Genomic DNA, 20,803 nt, shown 5'->3' with positions numbered 1-20,803 from the left:
TGTTTTGAAACTTCTGTTACTCTCTCAAACTGTGTCTTTTTACACATTTTGTACATCAGCAGAATCATGAGAACTCTTGAAAGATGAGCCAATACCTAAACCCTGGAATAACATATTTAGAAAGCACAGCTTTATCAGCATAAGAAATACTGCACTATCTGAAAGTCAGACAGAAAGGCAACAGGCAGCACTTATCAGAGGAAAACTAATGTTATGAAGGCATAAAAAGATATCTGAGAGCATAAATGCAGTATTAAGAAATCTGCAAGGGAGAATGTTGAAGATCATGCAAAAATGTGGGTATTATTATTCAGAAAGTTGCCAGGGTGAAGAAGAGCCTTGACAGCACCAGACTAAGGAAACCCAAACATCCTCTTGGGAGAGAGAATGGGAAAGGCAAACTTGTGAGAATGAGAAAACAGCAGAAAAACCTACAGACTGCTTAACTACTAAGTAAATCTCCAAACTATTATAGTTGTATGTTAACAATTTTAAGTACCTAATCAGAACAGAAGCAAGATACCTATCAGACAAAGCACATCAAATGAATTTTTTAAAAAAATCTACTGTATTTTTTCCACATTTCAGAACTTTCCCCCCACCTTTTATGTGCTACATAATTAAATTTCCAAAGCAAACCTAAAAAAATATAACTCTGAACAGAAAATATTTTTATAATGTCTACCTGTGCATGGAAGAGTGATAAACTCCTGACAGTGTGTAAAGGGATCAGCACCTTCACCAGAAACTGTTTATGCTCTGCCTTCAGAGGTAAAGCAAAACCATTGATAATACTAGAAATCAGAAAAGAAATATTTGTTAGTGTCACTATCAGAGAAAACAATATGGAGGGCTAAAGAAGCACTTTCTAGATTAAAATATATTTAGCAGTAGGCACCTGTTTACAAATAGCAGGCTCATGCCATTTGTAAACAGGCGCTGACTTTGGTCCTGCTTTATATTAGCAGGGCACAAGATGTTTAGGTAACAATTCAGCTCCAACTTAGGAATAATCACATAAACAGCTGAACAAACCTGTTGCCAAACAGATAAGACCTTGTCTATGTTGTCTGTAAATTCATGTAAGCAAGGTGGTCTTGGAGTAATTAACCTACCAAAATTAGATTAACTCTGCTAGTGTGCCTAAAAAAAAAAAGTAATTCTACATCATGTCAGGGTGAAGTGCACAAAATGTAATGCACATACACATGTAAAAATCAATCCAACACTTGGCCATAACTTGCATCTAGTTTATATTCTTGGCAAAGATGTGACAGAGGTTTGCATGTGGGCTTAAAGATGAGCATGTGCACACATCTGTTTTCAGAATCAGGGCTTATCATAATACTTTTTCCAAATCTGACACTATTCTGACATGTCCAGAAGGGAAGCCTGAGACAGATAATAAATAAAGACTCCTTTACCTTCCTAAAATTTCCAACAGTTCAGCTACGCCATTGAAGTGTTCAGTTTCATAAACAAATCTAAAAAAAGAAAAGTTAAATATAAGCGATATATCAGTTTCCTAAAGTGTTCATGAGAGAAAAGTACCTTCTTCCACAACTTACCGTAGAAAAATATTATTAATCTGTTTTCGGATAAATGCTCTAAGACCCAGAAACTTGCCATAAATTCTGTGCAAGACTGTTTTTAGGTAGTCTCGTTCTCGAGGGTCTTCGCTGTCAAACAGCTCCAACAGCTGCGTTCAAAGGAAAAAGAGAACTCAAACAGGGGACATTTGACAAGTGTGACACACAGACTTCTATATAAAGGTAAATTCATGAAAGCACATGCATGCAAAATGTGACATCCATGGTAGCCAAGGCGTAGACAGACAGTATTAAAAGAATCTGCTGGAACCCCAGTATATCATCACAAAACTCAGACTAATAAATTTTTGATTAATTGACTCCAAAATGCTGCTTTTCTTCCTTCCTTCTCCCCAAAATAAATACGTAAGTTCTTAGATGCTGGAATACCTATAAATGAAGACAACCTGCCTTTTAACATCCACCATTCCCTCACTCTGCAGAACTAAAAGATCCTCATTTGCTCTAATATTCTTGTTCTCACAACACTGTGTCAAGGTCACATTTTTCTAATTGTTTGTAATTTATATGATGAGCTCTTAAGCCTTCCTAGTGATTGCATGGCCTTCATGCTGTGGAAAGACTCAACAGGGAAGGTCTATGCCAGCGCTGGGTCTGCTGTTACAGGATCTTCACCAATTGACACAAATCAAAGCGCTGGGGGAATTAATTAATTAATATTAATGTCAATGTCAATTAAAAAAACAAACCAAAACAACCAGCAAAACCAAATAAAAAACCAGCAGAACCACCCAACAACAGAAGACCCACATTTATTAAGTAGCTCTTAAATAAGATTTTAAAACAGCAAAATGATTATGTGAGACACAGTCAAAAGAAAACATATTCCAGTGTCTTGTCTTGCACAAAATATATCCCAAAACACTGACACCTGAAGTTGTCTCTAAGAATTAAGACATGAAATGAGCAGCAGGAATAGCACCTGCAGATCTTTGTTTTATTTCCCTTGATGCTTATACCACAAAAGTATGAGCTTCCCTTAGCCACTTTCTTCAGTTTTTGACCCCACAATACTGGCTATTCTGGTGGAAATTTGAAAAAAAAAATGAGAAGGTAAACTTTACTTAAAAACAAAAAACTCAACCATCACCACCACCAAATGGATTTAAAACAGGGAATTTTAGATAGTAATCATAAGCAACCAGTATCTCTCTTGCATGAAAAAGAAAGTAACTGTCAACCATCACCTGTCTTGCAAAAGAAACGAAGACAGTTTCCAAAGAGGTCTTACAAATGTATTAGATGCTGTCAGAAAATTATTACAGGAATGGCACAAAGCAAAATTATCTGAGATTCACAAACAGATAAATTATAAATACCTATTACAAGTAGATCTGTCAGTATATGTATGCTACATACATCTCTGTTAAATTGCTATACAACTTTGAGGAGGTGAGAAAGAAAAAAGGCAGAAAAATATGATTAAAAGTTATTAAGCTGTCTGGGATTTTTGACTTCTAACATGCAGGTCTAGGACTGATGCACATACTCTTCTTCATTGTTTTGGATGTTTCTGCAGCTTGTAATGAGATCTCACTGTGTTTTCCTTGCAGTAAGAATCTGTGGTGAGGATTTCATGAGGAAACTATGAGGTTTGTCATCTGCCCTCCAGAGGTTATAAACACATTGCTTTGTTCAATTAGTTCTACAGTTAAATAAATAAATAGTCACCTCATCCTTCCCCAAATAGCACATTTCACCCTAAGACAGCAAACAGCTGGAAACACTTACGTGTTTCATCTTCTTAATGGATTGCAAAGTATTTGTATTTCCAGTTCTCTTATACAGATCCTCTCTGGAAACACTGCTAAACTAAGGCTCAGCCTCTGATTTTAAAAAAAAATAAATAAGACTATTATTTTGCTCTGTCCAATTTGTTATCAGTTTTCAACAATAAAGTCTTATTTTTATGGACAAGCTGCAAGACTTCCATACTTTATGTGACTATTCTAAACATACAAAGAAAAGGGAAATAAATTTTCCAAAATAGCAACCTACATAACACAGAGACTCGTGGATATATTTGAATAGTATGTCTCTTAGCAACCACTGCCAACCATTTCAGACTGTATATAAGCAGGCTTGAGAACTGAACAGTTACACTGGTACATACAGCATTTTATTAAAACATACAGCTGAAAGCCAGAAACACGGACATATTTAAAAAACCAAAGGCAAAAATCAAGCCAACAAGAAAAAGCCTGGGAAGAAGTGCATTAAAATGTATCATTTTTTCATACAGTCATTCTTACTGCCAAGAAACACCTCAATAAAGTTCATAAAATTCAAAAAAAAATTAATTTTGAGAGAAAGCTGATTTCAAAGACTGTTACACTTGTGTTGTCAGTGTCATGAAACACCAAACATGCTTAATGAACCTTTAGTCTCAAATCACTTTCCCATGTAAGTGATCTATGGTCACAGATTCTCAGGAGTTGCTCCAGACACACAACAAGAATAACAGAAAGTGGAAGGACAGCCCAGTTCCTACAGGCTAAACACAAACATTTACACATGTGGAAATATAACTCCTTGCTTATAATATATATGTCTCAATAGAACTTTTTATAGGAAAATGTGGATTTTAAATTGGCACACTGTACACAGCAATTTATAAATGGGCATCACCAAACCACGTGTCAAGAACGTGAATCCTCAGAATTTTTCTGACCTCTTGTCACATCATACATTTTCTGGTACAGAGTTTTTAAAATCTCATATTCCTCTTTTTCAGGAGATACCATTCTTTCATTTAGTAGACTTAATAAAGACTAGCAGGATTTAAAAATAAAAATAAAAAAATCATTGTTGTAGACCCATTCTCCTGTGCCAAACTGTGCCAGGATTGAATGTCTTGAAAGGGCGTGAGTGGGATGTTGCCAGTCATGACCAAGCTCAGCAGCACATAATAGGAGCATCTAAGAGTTATTTTCACCAGATTTTGAACATGTGCACATGTATTCATTCCAATGCAATCCTGTTATATCTAAAGAAATTAAAATCAGCCTGGAAAAACCTGTAGAGAGTGATTATCATGCATCTTCTTACATCTCCACCAGGTGCTGGATGATCAGATTGGTGCACCTCCTTGTTCAAATCAGTATTGAGGTGAACAAAAAGCAAACCACAAGAGGTTTGATCCAGATGAAGAATGTTCTTGTTTTTAGAAGATGGATACAATAAAACCATGAATATATCCTACTGCTTTTGTAGGGTGAAAAAGGTCTTGTGGTACTACGAAGGAAACTGAAGTCCCTTCTTTGAATCTTTGAGCATAAGGACAGAAACTGCTCTCTAAAGTACATTTTCCAGGTATTCTTCATACAAACAACAAACATGAACAGTAAAAACACAACTTGTATTTCCTGAGCACTACGGGGAAAAAAAAAAAGCTCCATGATAAGGGGTGAGAGAAAGGTCTTCAGAAATGCTGAGTATCACTCCTAATTTGTTTCTTATTCAAGCGTCAGCCTGCCAGGAAACTCCCTTTTCTAACTAAGTAGGAATCCTTCTAAATTTCCCCGATTTCAAAAGCAAGCTATAGGCAGCATCAAACACGAAGTTCTTTCTGACTTTGTGGTTATACAAAAAATTCACCATGGGAACAGAAAACCCAAGACAGGCCTATCCCCAAGAGCCGAAGACAACAGTTGTATCTGTGGAGCGTCCTGGCTTAGAAAACAACTAGAAAACAACCTCCTTCAACCACCTCTGTTCTGGTGTTTGTCAAGGCCTGGACAAAAATTTCTCAGTAGAGGGGACCAGCTACTCTAGTTCCAGTGAAGTAACAAAGCACATGAGAAATCAAGGCAGATTGAACATGTGTAAAATATCCGGGTAGCAGCTGAAAGTCATCTCTTCCCTTTAGCCACAGCCATGGCAAGCAAACTACAAAAATAAAGCTACCTCTTCTTTGCCCATGTTGTTTATTATTGATGCTGCTTCTCCTTCCACGCTTTTAAGAGACCTCAAGCTTTATACAGCCTTTTGATTTACTTCCTCCCCAAACACTACAGTCTCACTGTTTCAGTACCATGCTGGAAATAGCTTTGCTAATGAACTTCTGCCCCTTCCTGCAGAGAGAGACGGGAGAAATGTTCTCCGCTTCCAACAGAAACGTTTTAACAATATTAAGACACATTAAAACTGGCATTTAAGTAGACTCTCTAGATAGCAAGACTTTGAGACTTGATGGTAAACCTTTCATTTTTCAGTAGTTACTGTTTCAGCTCCCTCTCATAAGCAGCAAGTCCAATATTTTGACTGAGGTATCGAAACTGGATCCAAACCATCTATTTTATGCACCTATAGCAGCAGAGACTGACATATAAACACATACACGTATTTCCACCACCTCCATAGATTGAAAGCTTCCATTGTATATGCTGGTGTAGCCTTTTTCTTTTGCAAATAAACTTACACTTTTGAATTCTAAACAAAACCTTTTTAAAGGAATTTTCTTTCAAAAGCAACGTGAAGCCTTAAAGAAAATACATCAGCTTACCTGCAATACAAATTTCTGATCTATGTACTTTTTGGCAATGCTGGGCTGAAATTCTTGGCTTTCCAAAAATCGTATGAAAAACTCATATACAAGCTGCAAAAGAAAAAAAATGTGGTTAATTTATGACTTGATTAATCTTCATATTTTAGTATTTCCCTAAATTTTGTTAAAAAATTAAGCACTTATTTTTCCACAGAGCAAAGGTTAAAAAAATGAAAACTATTTACCTCCTTTATCCAACTGCTACCTCTTAGTTAGAATTAATTACCCGAGCTTTTTAAGCTGCTTTTGCTTATTTAACTCCAGTCAAAGACATTTCATGACCAAGAACAGGCACTGCCATCTTGTAATGCCTGTTATCATCTTGTAAAGCTTCCTTAAGTAATTGGAAAGCACATTTAAACTGCCCTCTGAACTGCTGAAGTCACATCAAATACAGACATTACAATTCTGAAAGGGTTGGTGAAACAGTTGGAAATATTTAAATTAAATTAGAAACTGCTTAGAGTAGTGTTCTACTACAACTTGACACACAGAAGAAGAATACAAACCAGAATTTATTCAGAAGCTCCTAACTTACAGTCAAGATTAGCCTCGGGGCTGGAGAAAATCTGCTTATTTTCATGCAATTCCATCTCTACCTAAACTATTCAGTGGGACAGCAACAGACTTTTCATTTAGTGGAGAAAAGGAAGAGTATAAAAAACAGGCAACAAGGAAGTGAAGTGAAACAGAGACTGCTGTGGCCTCATAAGACAGCAACTCTGATCTGTCACTGATAATGAGCTACCAGCCAGCAAATCTCTTTGCTGAACCTTTTCATAAAGAGCAGCCATTGAAAACTTGCTCATTTCTGCCTTCAGTGAGTCTGAGTATGGATACTGAAAGGAGAAAGGAAGCTTAAAAATTACATTTTTAAACAGTTTTAAACTTTTCCATGACAACAATATGCTGCAAAACTGCTGCTGCTGCTACTTTATGTCAGTGTTCTCTGACTTCTCCAAGGAAGCAATAGGAAATCAAAAAGAGGGAGAGAGGTTCAGAAATAAGACATGGAAAAAGTGACAGCTTACATAACTAACATTGAATCATCAGGAAATCAATTCCATTGACTCCTCACAAATACTTTGGTGAATTTCTTCCTGACAATGGCAAGTCATCAGGTGGATAAGAAATTCCATCATTTCCACGTAAGTAATGACTTTTAAAACTACAGCACTAGTGTCACTTAACACAAGGTAACAGACACGTATGCCTGTGCTGTTTCCAGGCAGGCAGAGCAGAGCTCTTCAGAGCTGCCTCTTTTAAGATTCGTATTTTTTGTGAAATTTAAATATAAATGAGGGATGAACCTACATTTCCAGAGACTCTAAATGAGAGAGCACAAAAGAGAGAAACAAACAGCTCACAGGCAAGGATTGTGCACGCAACTGTAAAATACAATCCTCGTTTCAGGCTGAGATCAATTGTGCTCCTTTGCTCACAGAAACTCCCAGGCTCCAAAACCTGATGTTACTCAGTCAAACTTCTTCTCCATTCACTACTACTGCAAGTCATTGTCCTGACTAATACACAAAGGATCTGCATCTGTGTTTTCAATAAAGGAAATTACTGCCTTAATTATTTCAATGATGCTTTCTCCAAACTTAGTTTATGTTCCTGGTTCAAAATCATGGAATCATGGGATGGTTTGGGTTGGAAGGGACCTTAAAGATCATCTCACTTCAACTGCCTTCCACAGGTAGAGACACCTTCCACTAGACCAGGTTGTTCCAAACCCCATCCAATCTGGCCCTGAACATCTCCAAGGATGGGGAATCCACAGCTTCTCTGGGCAGCCTGTGCCAGTGCATTCTGAGTGAGGAATTTCCTCCTAAAATGTAATCTAAATCTCTCCTCTTTTAGTACAAAAACCATTCCCTCTTGCACTTTCTGCCTATGTAAAAAGTCACTATCCCTCCTTTTTGTAAGTGCCCTTTCAGGTACAGGAAGGCCACAATGAGGTTTCCGCAGAGCCTTCTCTTCACCAGACTGAACAATCTCAGCTCCCTCAGCCTGTGTTTGCAGGAGAGGTGCTCCAGCCCTCTGATCATCTTTGTGCCCTCCTCTGGACTCGCTCTAACAGGTCCACAACTTTCTTGTGTTGAGGGCCCCAGAACTGGACACACTGCTCCAGGTGGGGGTCTCAAAACACCTTGTTTCGACAACTGAAATACAGAGGAAGGGATATCACTCAGCAGTGAGCACCCTGCTACAAATACCTCAAAACAAACCTTGACTCAAGAAAAGGAAGAAGGACTTAGGGATGTAGCTTATCATCCATTTTTCTGAGCAGCTGCCAAAATCTGTGCACTTTTGTATAAATATGATCTACCCTCAGTAAAGCAAAACTGCCAGCAGTATCATCCCCATGATGCTCTTGCTGAAGTTGTTGAAAAAGCCTTGCACATCAGAGCAGTTTGGAAAACAAAATGATTTTTAAATCAGTGAAGGAAAACAGGATATATGAGGGACCACATCAATAGAATTTTTAAAGAAAGCTTTAATATTCTGCAAATATCAGAAAGTTCTCTCCTGTCTCTGTAGGTACTATATTACAGCCATGAAAAGGATTAATAAATGTTAGTGTCTCACAGACTAACAGGGTCTGATTCACAAGTTAAAAAAAAAAAAGCTGAGAAAATTATGAGATACGTTAAGCAATGACAAGCATTTCCTCTGAGGTAAATAATCAAAAACCTGTAAATGCGGCCACGATGCCTCCAAGGTGGGCTCATCTTCTTCTGGATCAAATTCATTGCTGTCACTAGGTGGGAGAGTTCTGAAGATATTGCAAGATACCTGAAAAGTGAAAGAAAGACGGATGAGATCTGTTCTTCAAACAGGCATTAGATTTGAGGGTTGTGTATGTCTGTACCCACTCTAACAAAGTTCAGAACAGGGCTGAGGAATCTGTCCTTTTACAAACCTGCCACCACAATCTTGGCTTTTCTTCTTTCCATTGATATCCCAGTGTTAGCTGGTCTGCCACCACACTCTAGGAGCCCACCAACATGTGATTCCCAATCCTGCTGAGTACCAATGGGCTGTTTAGGAGTTGTGGGAAACACCATCAACATGCATTTACAAGTGTTTTCATACAACACTTGGTTACTTTTCTTTGTGGAGAGAAAACATGAATGATTAAGGTCTCATCTGTCAGCACTTGTTAAGAGCTGCCAGTGCTACTCACACATTAAATGCCTGGACATCTCATGCCAAGTACAGTACTTGGTACTAAATGAAAGCAAATAATAGTATTTGCTCGACACTTAGCCTACATTTTATTTCATGGTTGGTTCGCTTTGCTTAATCTTATTTAGAGGTACTTTGGTGAGACTGCTTGGCTTTGTGAGGTTCATGCTATCAGCAAAGACTGAAGCAGAGTGCTTTCCTGGGTTAATTAGAGTGCTGAATGGAGCGTACAGCTTATTATGCAGCAAATCTGATAAACTGCAAACGTGCTGTAGGGCCCTTCCTGCACTTGGAAGGTGATGATGTGCCTCCCTTGCACTCTGCTCCTGCGCATTTGACCCATCTCTAAGCTGGTTAATCAAACAGCTTAGAAAAGCAGCCTGTTATCTCCTAATCTATACATGACCCCTTCACAATAGTTCAGACAAACTAAGCTATTTAGAAAACAAAACTAGTATGCTCTTGAATGTCATTATTTATTTTTCCAGCCTTTTGCTCCTGCATATGCTTTAAAGTTAGTCTCTAAGGCATATTTTCAATATGTTGGCAATTTAGTAAGAAAAGGCACTTTAAAGCCAGAGTTTAAATACATTCCAAATACTGATAAAACCAGATTGAAATAGAGTGAAATATTAGAATTTGCAAGACAAACAGAGCAGATTCGGGTGCTGCATAAACAGAAAGATGAAACAGAAAAGTGCAGGACAGCACGTAAGGATGTTCACTGAACTCAAGGGAAAGACAAAAGAAGAGTAGGAGAAGCAAACCAGTAAGCAGAGAAAATAAAAGCCGCCACGCTGGTTTGTGCTGGGACTTTTCCCTTCTGCCACAAGAGGGTGTGTGCCACTGCACTTACAGCACCACAGGCTTTCACAGAAGCCCCCACTCTGTATGTAAATCTCGTGGTTTCAAGCCGCATGGCTTTCAGCGTGAAGAGATACAGCACTTGCTGGAGCCCGAGCTGATGGATGCTGAACCCCACTTGCCCTGTATCCACACCTGCGAAGTGACTGCCACCAATCACTAGGAGAAGCTCCTTTCCTCCCTTCTCCATCCTCTTCCCCGACTCATTCACTTCCCTCAAGAGCCCCTCCATGAAAAGACATTTCTAGTCTCATGAGAGGTCAAATAACTATTCCAGGAATACACATGTTACAGTTTGTCTTTCTTCAAGGATTCCTGAGCTCGTCCTTCTGCTATCACTGATACAAAAGAGCAGGGAGAGCAGTCAGAATTAGCAAGACAGAACTGTTCCTCTGGTAGAGCACAGGGCAAAAGAGGGTAGACAGCTCAAAGGGTTCCCAAGTAAAAAGGGGGAAATGTACCTTGGATCCAAGCATGTGGCATTCTACAATACTTACTCAAGCATATTTGGTTAATGTTTCACAGTCAAAAAAATCTCAGCTATCTCAGGATTTGGACCAAAGTAGGAAACTAAGAAAACCAAAGACAACTTTTTCTTTTCTGCTTTAAATCTCATTTGAAACAAGAAGTTTTTCTGCAAATTTAACCATATATGTATTATTGAAACTTGTACCAACAGATCACAGAAAACCTAAGCATTGAGCAGCTGGTTTTTTTAGAACTGGGACAAATACTGAATTATGGCACAAGCAAAACCTGCAAGGAAAAGTACACACTTTCAGAATGAAAAGCCAAACAAAGACAAATTCTTATAAGACTTAATTTAAGTCAAACCAAGCCTCAAGCAGCTAGTGCCAGGGCCTTACCAGCATGCCAAAAGTATGAAGGGTTCAGCAACAATTAGTTAAGTGCCAGCACTGACACCTGGATCTTGAGCTTGGAACAAAACCAGTATGATTTCCAGAGTGCGCCTACTAAAAACCTCCAGTCTCAAGGCAACTCGAAAGCAGGTTTTTTGCATAAGAAAATTAACATGCAGGAGTAAAGGCAATGACAGCTAGAATATGGTCTTTGCTCTCTTTAATTTTCTTTTTTTGCATTAGAAGTAAGGATAAGCTACATGGAGCCAAAATGCAGATTGTTCTCCCAAGGAGAACAGAGAGAACAGGTTATCTTTAAGTGATTTCCCCAGGTTATCATAACTTTAAAAGATAATGTGTGCCATTACAGTTGCATTAATCACCACAACACAGCACGACAGCTCATTTACATGCAGTGTCAATTTATAGCATGCTTATCTAAATCAGTAGCCTCTGGGTGGTTAATGTTTATAACCCTCTAAGGGAAAACCAAAGGCAACAAGTTCTTCCATGCATGAACTGCCCAGCTGTACGTTGGAGACTCTGACAGCCACCACACCAAGACGGGAATACGCTACATCGAATCTGGAAAGAATTTTTCTCAGATAGGCATAAGGTACCTATTTAGTATTTATCCCTGGGCCCAAGCAGCATGCCAAAATTCCTTCAGCTGGATAGCTGAATCATTTCTCTTCTGACCTCTCTTGGATCATCAAGCCAAAGGACATCCCTGCCAGCCTGCATATACAGTCCCTGATGATTCTTCTCCCATAGCCAACACAATGACTATGGATCAATACTGACTTCCATCTGCCACTGGATCAGGAACGTCTCCAAGCCCAGATGATATTTTTGTTAGGCAAACCAGAACTCTTAATTTTCTAGAAAGTTGTATCATGACAGATCTTCCCCTCTGTCCTCAAAAACATCTGCACGCTGTCCTCCATGACTGTTCCTTTCAGAAGCACACACCAAACTGGATGTAGGACCTTAAAGGTCATCTCATTCCAATCCCCTGTCATGAGCAGGGACACCTTCCACTAGACCAGATTGCTCCAAGCTCCATCCAGCCTGGCCTTGAACACCTCCAGGGATGGGGCATCCTCAGCTTCTGTAGGCAACCTGTGTCAGCGCCTCGCTGCCCTCTGAGTAAAGAATTTCTTCCTAACATCTGATCTAACATCTAACTCCAACCAGAAGCAAGACAAAAACTCTTCCAGGCAATTACAATACAATGTCAATTCATTAAAAACAAAAAAAGACAAGGAAGGCTCCCAATATCCCCATAGAGACTGAGCTGCAAGTTCTGAGCAGATCTGATGACTGGTACCTGGCAATGCAGAACTACAAAATGATGGATATACAGCTAAAAGTGAATACCCATGTAGCTCACAGGGAACACCTGTTCTTCAATTAAAAATATGTGGAATCATCCAAATAAACCCCACGTACATACAAAATTGAAACCCAGTATCTCTGCACACAGTGTTTACAGTGCTGTGCATAGTAACAACATACATTAACAATAAAATGTAATTAAGCTGTAACATGAAGCCATGCTAACCCAGAGACAACACTGGCCCCTGCAAAAGACACTGAACTTGTCCTTCTGAAACATATCTGCATATGTGGGTTTTTTTAATATTGTTTATGGATTTACATGCTCTACAGCCTGAAGCAACTACTGCAGTCACTCGGTTATAATCTCTCTATAAAACTCGCTGAATTGTTCCCAGGAGTTTGACTAAAGTACATTTTACAAACTGTAGTATCTAATCTTATCTTAAAAGATTGTAAATGATTCCACCAGCTCTTCTCCTAAAGTTTTACTACTATTTAACTACAGCACTGCCTCTGATTTCAGGGTTGAATCTGCCTGATTTCCCGTTAAACCACCAGATCACTCTTACATCTGTGTGTATATATATATATATATACATATTTACATATGCAGTATGTGTCTATCTATATATAGGTACTCTTACGTAGACGTGACTCTTCTCAACCTCTGTGCTGTTCAATGGAAAATAGGAGCTCCTAAACCCAGGCAGTTGCTGGTTTCTCTGTTTGTTTTTAATGCTGTGATTATTTTTGTTTCCTTCCTTTGACCTCCCACCTGTGCACAAGTGCACTGGGGTATGTACAAAAAGCCAGACCATCTCCCTCTTTTTTCCTGCATGTTGTTGTATTAATTTATTGACATTCACTTCTCTGAACAGTGCGCTGTACCACAAATTCATATTAAGATGCTCATGATAGCAATCCACAATGCTCAGGTCCTTTTCTGCACCACTGCTTGCCTGAATACAGTCTTTCAGGGCTTACTATTATGTGCTTTCTTTTTGCCCAGCAGCACTACTTTTGACTTGGCTGCATTAAAATGAACTACACTGGATTGTGAACACAGTCAACAATCCAGATCACAGGCTGGGGGGAAAACAATCCTTCTCATCTTTTCTTGACCTTTAAGTCTTTTAAAATTCAATGAATAATGTGCAACAATTTAGCTCTAGATCAAGGCTCCTACACTTGCTAGTTTACCATCACCCACTTTGGTAGTTGGTAGCAGCTTCCATCCACACAGATGAGCAAGCAGCAAACCTGAGATCCTTGGGCAATGCTTCTCTTGGCAGGGAAAGGCAACAGGAACAAGTTTGTAGAACAAAAGAACTGGTGCTCAGGTGCAATGTCCACACTGTGTCTGTTTGGAAGGAGGAGTTTCTTTCTAATAATCTCTTGCACTGAAAAAAGCACTAGCTACACTCCAGCAGTAGAGGTTTTCTCTAAAATGAACCCAGTTTGCAAACCCTGATACTTCTCATAGAATCACAGAACAGTCTGGGTTGGAAGGGACCTTAAGGATCATCTTGTTCCAACCCCCCAGCCACGAGCAGGGACACCTTCCACTATCCCAGGTTGCTCAGAGCCCCATTCAACCTGGCCGTGAACACTTCCAGGAATGGGGCAGCCACAGCTTCTCTGGGCAACCTGTGCCAGGGTCTCACCACCCCCACAGTCAAGAATTCCACCCTATTATCTAATCTAACTCTGTCCTCTTCCCGTTTAAAGCCATTACCCCATGTTCTAATCTTGTTCTCTATCACATGAATCAAAGTGGATTATGACACTTATGATCTGAATTAGAAGGGTAAGCCCAGATCCATTCCCAGGCAGCACCTCCGGTACAGCTTCTTGCTGCTGGAAACTGGAGCAGACCCAGACCTGACCATAGCAAGGTATTCTACTAGTAACCCCACTCATCTATCTCCATGTACCTAAGTTTTGAGATGATCCAATGGAAGAGTTATTTATTTAATGTGTGCCCAGCTAATTCTATATAATACAAACTAGCATATCATAGCAGTAGCTCAAGTATCTTGGACAAATTAAAGCACAGGACCAGTAGAAAGAGCCCCTCACGTCTAGAGCAGGAACCCTATGAAGTGAAAGCCTGCCATTACAGGAACTTGAACTCTAGACAGTCTTACAAAACTCATACTGTCTTGGGCTCCAAAGTAAAGAACAAAAACAAACAATTCAAAACCCAGCAAAACAATCCCCCAGAAGATTCCTGTTGGCTTGTCTAGAGACACAATGCTCAAAAGGTACATAAGAGGATGACACAGCCAAAATAGGGTGTGGGGAGATAAAGGAATAATAATAATAATAACAGTAATAATAATAACAGAAGATAGTTGCAGTCTATATAAGTACTTTCTGCAGCAAGAAACTCTTTTTCTGGTTTATTTCTTTGCTCTAGACCTAGTCACTGTATTACTAAGCAGATAAAGTTTGATGGATGCAAGGCCTAAGTAACCAACTGCAGGAATAACGGATACAGGTAAATGTAATTACACACTGTCAGGAAAAATTATTAGGGACAACTGCTTCAAGAGGAGCTGCCTCCAACTGATTCTTTGAGAGGAGCAGAGAACATCAGAGCCACTTCTTTTAATAAGCATTGTGGGGTTTGTACGAACTAGGTTTATAAAGAATGTGAATAACAAAAACATCTAACAAAGGTATTTGGAAATAATACATAAAAGAAATCAAAGTTAGATTCTTTTCTTCCTTCTACAGAATTGATAACCCTCACACGAAAGAAACAAGAACAGAACTGAAAATACTATGTGATTTTTACCTATTTTTTTAAACATTAGCATGCTTGCTCCATCACTGCTGCATGTACCTGACAACAGTGTTTAATCAAAATGCATTTGGGGGGTGTCAAAAGATACTGAATTTTCCTTTCAGCATTTCAGATGGCTTCAAAACAACCTGTTCCACTTCTACTGCATTTAAGATTAATTCCTAAAATTTTACAGAAGTTCTCAACTGATATAAAATTTCTATTAGAAATGAGATGTTATTTGTCAATTCTTGTGAGAGTCTATCATTTAATTTATTTCTCTTAAGAGTCAAAATGACATTCAGTATTATACTTTGAAATCCAACAGGAATATATGCACAGGAGTTTTGGTAAATCGAAAAGGTAAGACTGGATATAGGTAGCCCTGCAAAAAAATCTCTATCCAAGAACATTTTAATACAGAAAATCCTAAACAGGATGAACATTTAGCAACCAAGATGTCATACTTAGTCATAAGATACAGCTAAAGCTATAGAAAATAAAAAGATTCATAATGCCTATGAAGTCTACAGCCAGAACACTTCCTAAAAATAGGTTCCTTAACATGCTAAAAAAATCATGGCTTAACAAGATATTTTTTATGTTTAACAGGTCTGTCACAAACAAACTCCTGAACAGGCTCTGCCCTCACATCTGTTGAGACAAACCTGCAGTAAAAGGAATGCAATCCCTCTAGATTTATGCCAGTAGAAAGGAGAGAGAAAAGAAAAAAAAAAAAGGCAGAATCTGACCTTTAAAACTCACTTTTTTGTGTTTATTTAGGTATTGATTTAAACAAGTTTCTCTCCCTGTGTTGCTCAACACAGTTTCTACACCTCATGACATGTGATGTTTCACTTTGGCTGTAGAGAAATTACAGTCCTATTTTACTTGATTTGTCCTTACAGAAAACATAAAGACGAAAAGGGAAGCCAAAAGCATCTCAGCACTTAGAAGAGAGGAGAACAATTCAGAACCATTCTAAAAGGTGTATCCCAAAAGAGTTTCATTCCCCATCTCCTATGGGCTGCCAATCGCTCCTGGATGTTGTGTAAACATCCCCAGTAAATGTCAGGGCTTGGGTTTACAATTTTTGAAGAATCAAGTAGGAGAGCTGAAAGGTTGCTCACCAACAATTCATCCAGATTTCTCAGTTTAACAGCTTGTCAATTTTTCCCATCCAATTTTTTAAATGAAATAAATCAGTTTCCTCAATCTATGTCTTAACACCCAGAAAACACAAAACAGCTCTACTACAGACACCCTTTAGGATACCTCAGATAATAACAAACATTTATTTCATTCAACTACCATTGCTTAATCTACCAGCAAAATCAGTACCATTAGTTTAAGCCTCCACATTTTGCTTGGACAAGAACAAATTTTAGATTAAGTGTCCAATTATTGGCTCATAAAGTCCTAATACTGCCATTTCCTTCTTAGCAGAGTGTGGCTTAATTGGAAACGGCCTTTTTTCCTGAGACTTACCTAATTCTAAGCAATGTCATCTGCCCTTCTGAACAACACATTAAACTGCAGGGGAAGCGTGCTGAGCAATGCCCTCCTGAATAAATCTCTCCAGCTCACGGCCATTAACACAAATCCCAATCCCTCTTCCCATCAGCTGGTATTGATGACAGTGAAGAGGCCACTGCAACTTGCTTTGGTGGTCATTAGAAAATCCAATTTCATTTTGGTTTGTTTTTTTTTAAATAACAATTAACATGCCAAAACCAGAGAGGTTTAAAGAAGCAGATTTGCACACAGGTTGGCAAAGAGCCAAGTGACTTCACATTTAGCTATATACAACATCATATCATATGCTCAAGAGAACGAGATGAAAATATGTGATACTGCAAATACAGATAAAGGCTTTAATGGCATACGTTTCAGATGGTTGGCATAAAAAATACCCAGGAGTTATGCTGGCTACCACAAATGACTGTTTTTCAAACCCTTATGTCAAAACACCACCACATTTTAGAAGCAATTAAAAGTCTCAGATCTTCTGAAGAATTTTACTGGTAATCCTTTTCTAGCCCAGTATCTACAGAGCCAAATTCCTGTTGGGTCACTAACATAGATGTACATTATAAAACCTTAAAACAAAAAAAGCCTCTTCCACAGTTATTAATTATCTAAAATGTTCAAAAAAGTAAGATGAGAAAACCCATTAGCCATTAATCCTTCTCCACAAATATCAGTAACTTTAAAAATATCCATTTCAGACTGGTGGCCCTTTTTTTCCCCCCAGACTTTAAATGATACCAAAACTCACAAAAGAGCTTCTTTTTTTCCCCTTCACCTCCAAATCACAGTAGCTCAAAGGGTCAAGCAGGAAATATTAATTCCTAGACTCATAAACACTACACATAAAGGGAAGAGACCTTCCAAAGAGACAAAGAACACCTGGGCTCCGTTTTGATCGGTTTTAAGATCCTGGTCTTTCAATCAAAACACTCCCGTGACAATTGTGGCAGGCAGTCAGTGGGGACACTAATTTGGTCAGGACATTGATACTGCTGTTTTCTTCACTATCATGACAGGTCTGAGATTGTCAACGTGACAGCTCTTTTGTGAACACAGTTGGAGCCCCTGGTGAAAATCCCCAAGAGCAGACAAAGGCAGCAGTTGCACTCACAAAGTCAACTGGGCACAGCTAATTCTGTCTCAGATCATGGGCACAAATCTGCTTGAAACAAGAATTGCACTTACTACAAAGAACAGGTTACACCAAACACAAGGCTTCAGGACAAAGTGAATAATGCTGTCTCTTCATCAGGCAGTATGTGGTGAAAACTTACTCTGTATAATATTACAAGCCCTACCTTTCCCTGTAGAGCCCATGTAACTGTGATCAGAATGATGGAGAAGTCTTGCTTTTATAGGCAAAGACAAGGAGGGGAAAAAAGCATTTTTACCAAATAACCTATACCTGCAAAATACAAAAAACCTGCAAGCCACAAAGGTCCTGGTGATGTGGTTTAGTAGAAATGCTGCATTAGCATTCGTTGGGATGATCGACAAAAATCATTCATGCATCTGCTACGGATTCACTCACATAAATTCAATACCAGAGCACAGCATCCTGCTCACATAGAATACAACCAAAAAGTATTGGCACATAATAGTGCCAAAAAGTGGTGCAGCACATGCACCAAAACCACAGGCACAACCAGGGGACTCCAGCTGTCCAAGAGCTTACACCCTTCATCAAAGCACAGGTGGCTCTTGCAAGCCAGAGCTTCTCACAAAATCTAAATGCTACAACACTCTCAGGAAATTCTTTAGGAAAAAACATGTCCCCTTCCCTAAATACTTAAGCATCTTTTTATTTGTAAAAACCCAGGTTTGGGCAGGCAGGGTCACTGGGTAGCCAGACACAGGAGTTCAGAATATTCGCAGTCCTGCCCTGCTTCGGTACCATGGCAATGAAGAGGAAACACAGCTTGGGTTCAACACTGGAGCCCAAATGCAAGGCAGAAGAAAGCAGATTGAAGAATGAAAGGAAGAGAGTACAGTTTTCCATCAAAAATGAGCTAAGTTGAAACTGAATTCCTGAAGCTCCATTAGCAAACATCAACCAAATCCACTTGACACATTCAGGCCGTATCTTTATTTCCAGTGACTCCTCCATATCATAGACATAGACTATATTTAAGGAAATTATTTAAAACCATGCTTTTCAAACTCTTCAGGCAATGCATAATTTCCTTAAGATAAAACTTGTTGTGTGAATTAACACAAGTGACTACAGGGACAGCGTAGGACATACTACCAAAGGGGTTTTGCATTTCTTTCACAGTTCAAGATCAGATTGTTTCATAGACTACAATTTATGATTCAAATTGAACTTTATGAGCAGTTACCAATCAAATTCTTGTTGTTTCTTGGGGCCCAAACTAAGACAACACTAACTTGCAGAGTTTTTATTCAACAGATTTTGCTGCAGTAAACAACTATAAACAAAGTCAACATGAGAATAAAACCTCAGTAACAGAAATGCTAAAAAGAATTACCAAATTCTCTGAAGAGGTAAGTGGAAAAAGTCCCCCATTTTTCTGAAGTTATCTGTGCATCACTGTCCTGTCTGTGCAAAGGGTGTGATACACTTTGTTCATCGGAAGGGATACACAGGAGATTAAAACATTTGCAAACCATTTAGATGCAGCACCAGTTGAAGAACTGAGCAAAGGACTAGTCATTCTGTATTCTGACAGTATTTGAATGGTGCATGAGACCACATGCTGAACAAATAACATAACAGACTGAAAAGCACTTCATTCAGAAGACTGGTCCAGTGCAGGAGCAGGAAAGGGCGGGTGAGGGAGAAGGGGAAGAATCTGATCACATAATTATAGGCTTTCTGACAATGCACACACACAGAGAAGCCATATGAAGATTTTTCCATATACCCTTAAGTTCTGTTTTTTTCCCTTTCATGATTAACTGCTTGGTGGTTCTGCCACAATTTACAGCTATTTTTAAGTATTACAGACGAGCAACACAGCATGTATCTGTGTGTCAGAAAAGAAGTGAGGAGCATATATAATGCAGTGTAAAATCTATTCGTGTTTTTCTTTTTACAGCACATAGCCAGTGGATTCCATGATCACACAGCATCATTAGGAAACCAACATCACCAAATCTATATTTAACTAATTGCCTTCTCATTTAGGTAATGGGTTTTAAGGGTTCTGTATGGTAGTACAGAACAAACACTTTAAAGCAGTGATTGATTTTACCAATCCAATGAACCTCCACCATGTAGCATCTGGTACTGTATCCATTTTTACACTGAAAAACTATTATCTGACCATTTCTATATACAAGGTATGGCTTTATTGCTGAGTAATCTTGCTCACTCTAACAACAGCTGCTAATAAATCCACATACCCCAACCAGGAAATTTTCACACTGATCCTATACAATATTTTTAGCATTTATTATTTTAAAATTATTATCTGTGCATACTTCAAGCTATCTCTGCCTAAAGTAGACACTCAAGAACTTGGAGAAGGTTCAAAGAAAGATAAGAAACTTGCAAAAATCATTCCATTATTTATACTGGGGAGGAGAGGGAGGGCAGGTGGGGGGAAACGTGACGGACTTCCATTTTATAGCTGCTGGTTTTGTCCATCAGGAAACAATCCAGGTTTCTTTTCATAGGTTTGTGATTATAAATAACCATCATCTCCTTGGATTTAATTAAGAATATATAAAAATTAACATTTTTGTCTCTGGAGAATTATCCCCAAGTGATGTCTAGTAGCAAATACAAACCAAAGGCCTCATTTAATCCACCTACTCCAGGTTCAATTTCGCCCACAACACGTAACTAGAACTGCAAGTGGATTTAAAGAGACCATGAGAAAGAAGGAACTCACCATTCTAACTACTTCAGGGTAAGTCTGCTCTGTCAAACAGCCTCTGCTTATTGTAATGTAGTCCACCAGTTCATTAAGAGTGGAGCGCTTGTATTCTTTCATTTTAAGGTCTGAAAGCGTGTCCATGAAGTCAAAAATGACACAGCACTGTTGAAGTTTCTTTAGGAACAGTTCAGGCTGCTCTGAAGATGGAACGTCTATGAAACAAGAAAGGA

At 38.8% G+C, this 20,803-nt stretch overlaps 1 protein-coding gene across 6 annotated transcripts in view; it reads right to left on the bottom strand.

Moving 5' to 3' along the window:
• PPP2R5E (protein phosphatase 2 regulatory subunit B'epsilon) overlaps positions 1-20,803 on the bottom strand; it is an 80,195-nt gene that overhangs the window by 11,789 nt on the left and 47,603 nt on the right. For all 6 annotated transcript variants that reach the window (XM_027716654.2, XM_027716649.2, XM_027716651.2 and 3 more), the window contains 6 exons: positions 20,589-20,785; positions 8,854-8,955; positions 6,115-6,207; positions 1,569-1,699; positions 1,425-1,484; positions 686-794 (listed from right to left, as the gene is read on the bottom strand). In XM_027716654.2, the coding sequence (XP_027572455.1) occupies positions 686-794; positions 1,425-1,484; positions 1,569-1,699; positions 6,115-6,207; positions 8,854-8,955; positions 20,589-20,785 (692 nt within the window). The remainder of the gene's footprint in view (positions 1-685; positions 795-1,424; positions 1,485-1,568; positions 1,700-6,114; positions 6,208-8,853; positions 8,956-20,588; positions 20,786-20,803) is intronic.

Source organism: Pipra filicauda, unplaced genomic scaffold (genome assembly GCF_003945595.2).
Source record: "Pipra filicauda isolate LSUMZ 115617 unplaced genomic scaffold, ASM394559v2 scaffold151_size3305965_pilon, whole genome shotgun sequence".
NCBI classification, from domain to species: Eukaryota; Metazoa; Chordata; class Aves; order Passeriformes; family Pipridae; genus Pipra; species Pipra filicauda.
Note: the sequence above shows the minus strand (reverse complement) of the source record. Positions and strands in the feature narration are given on the sequence as shown.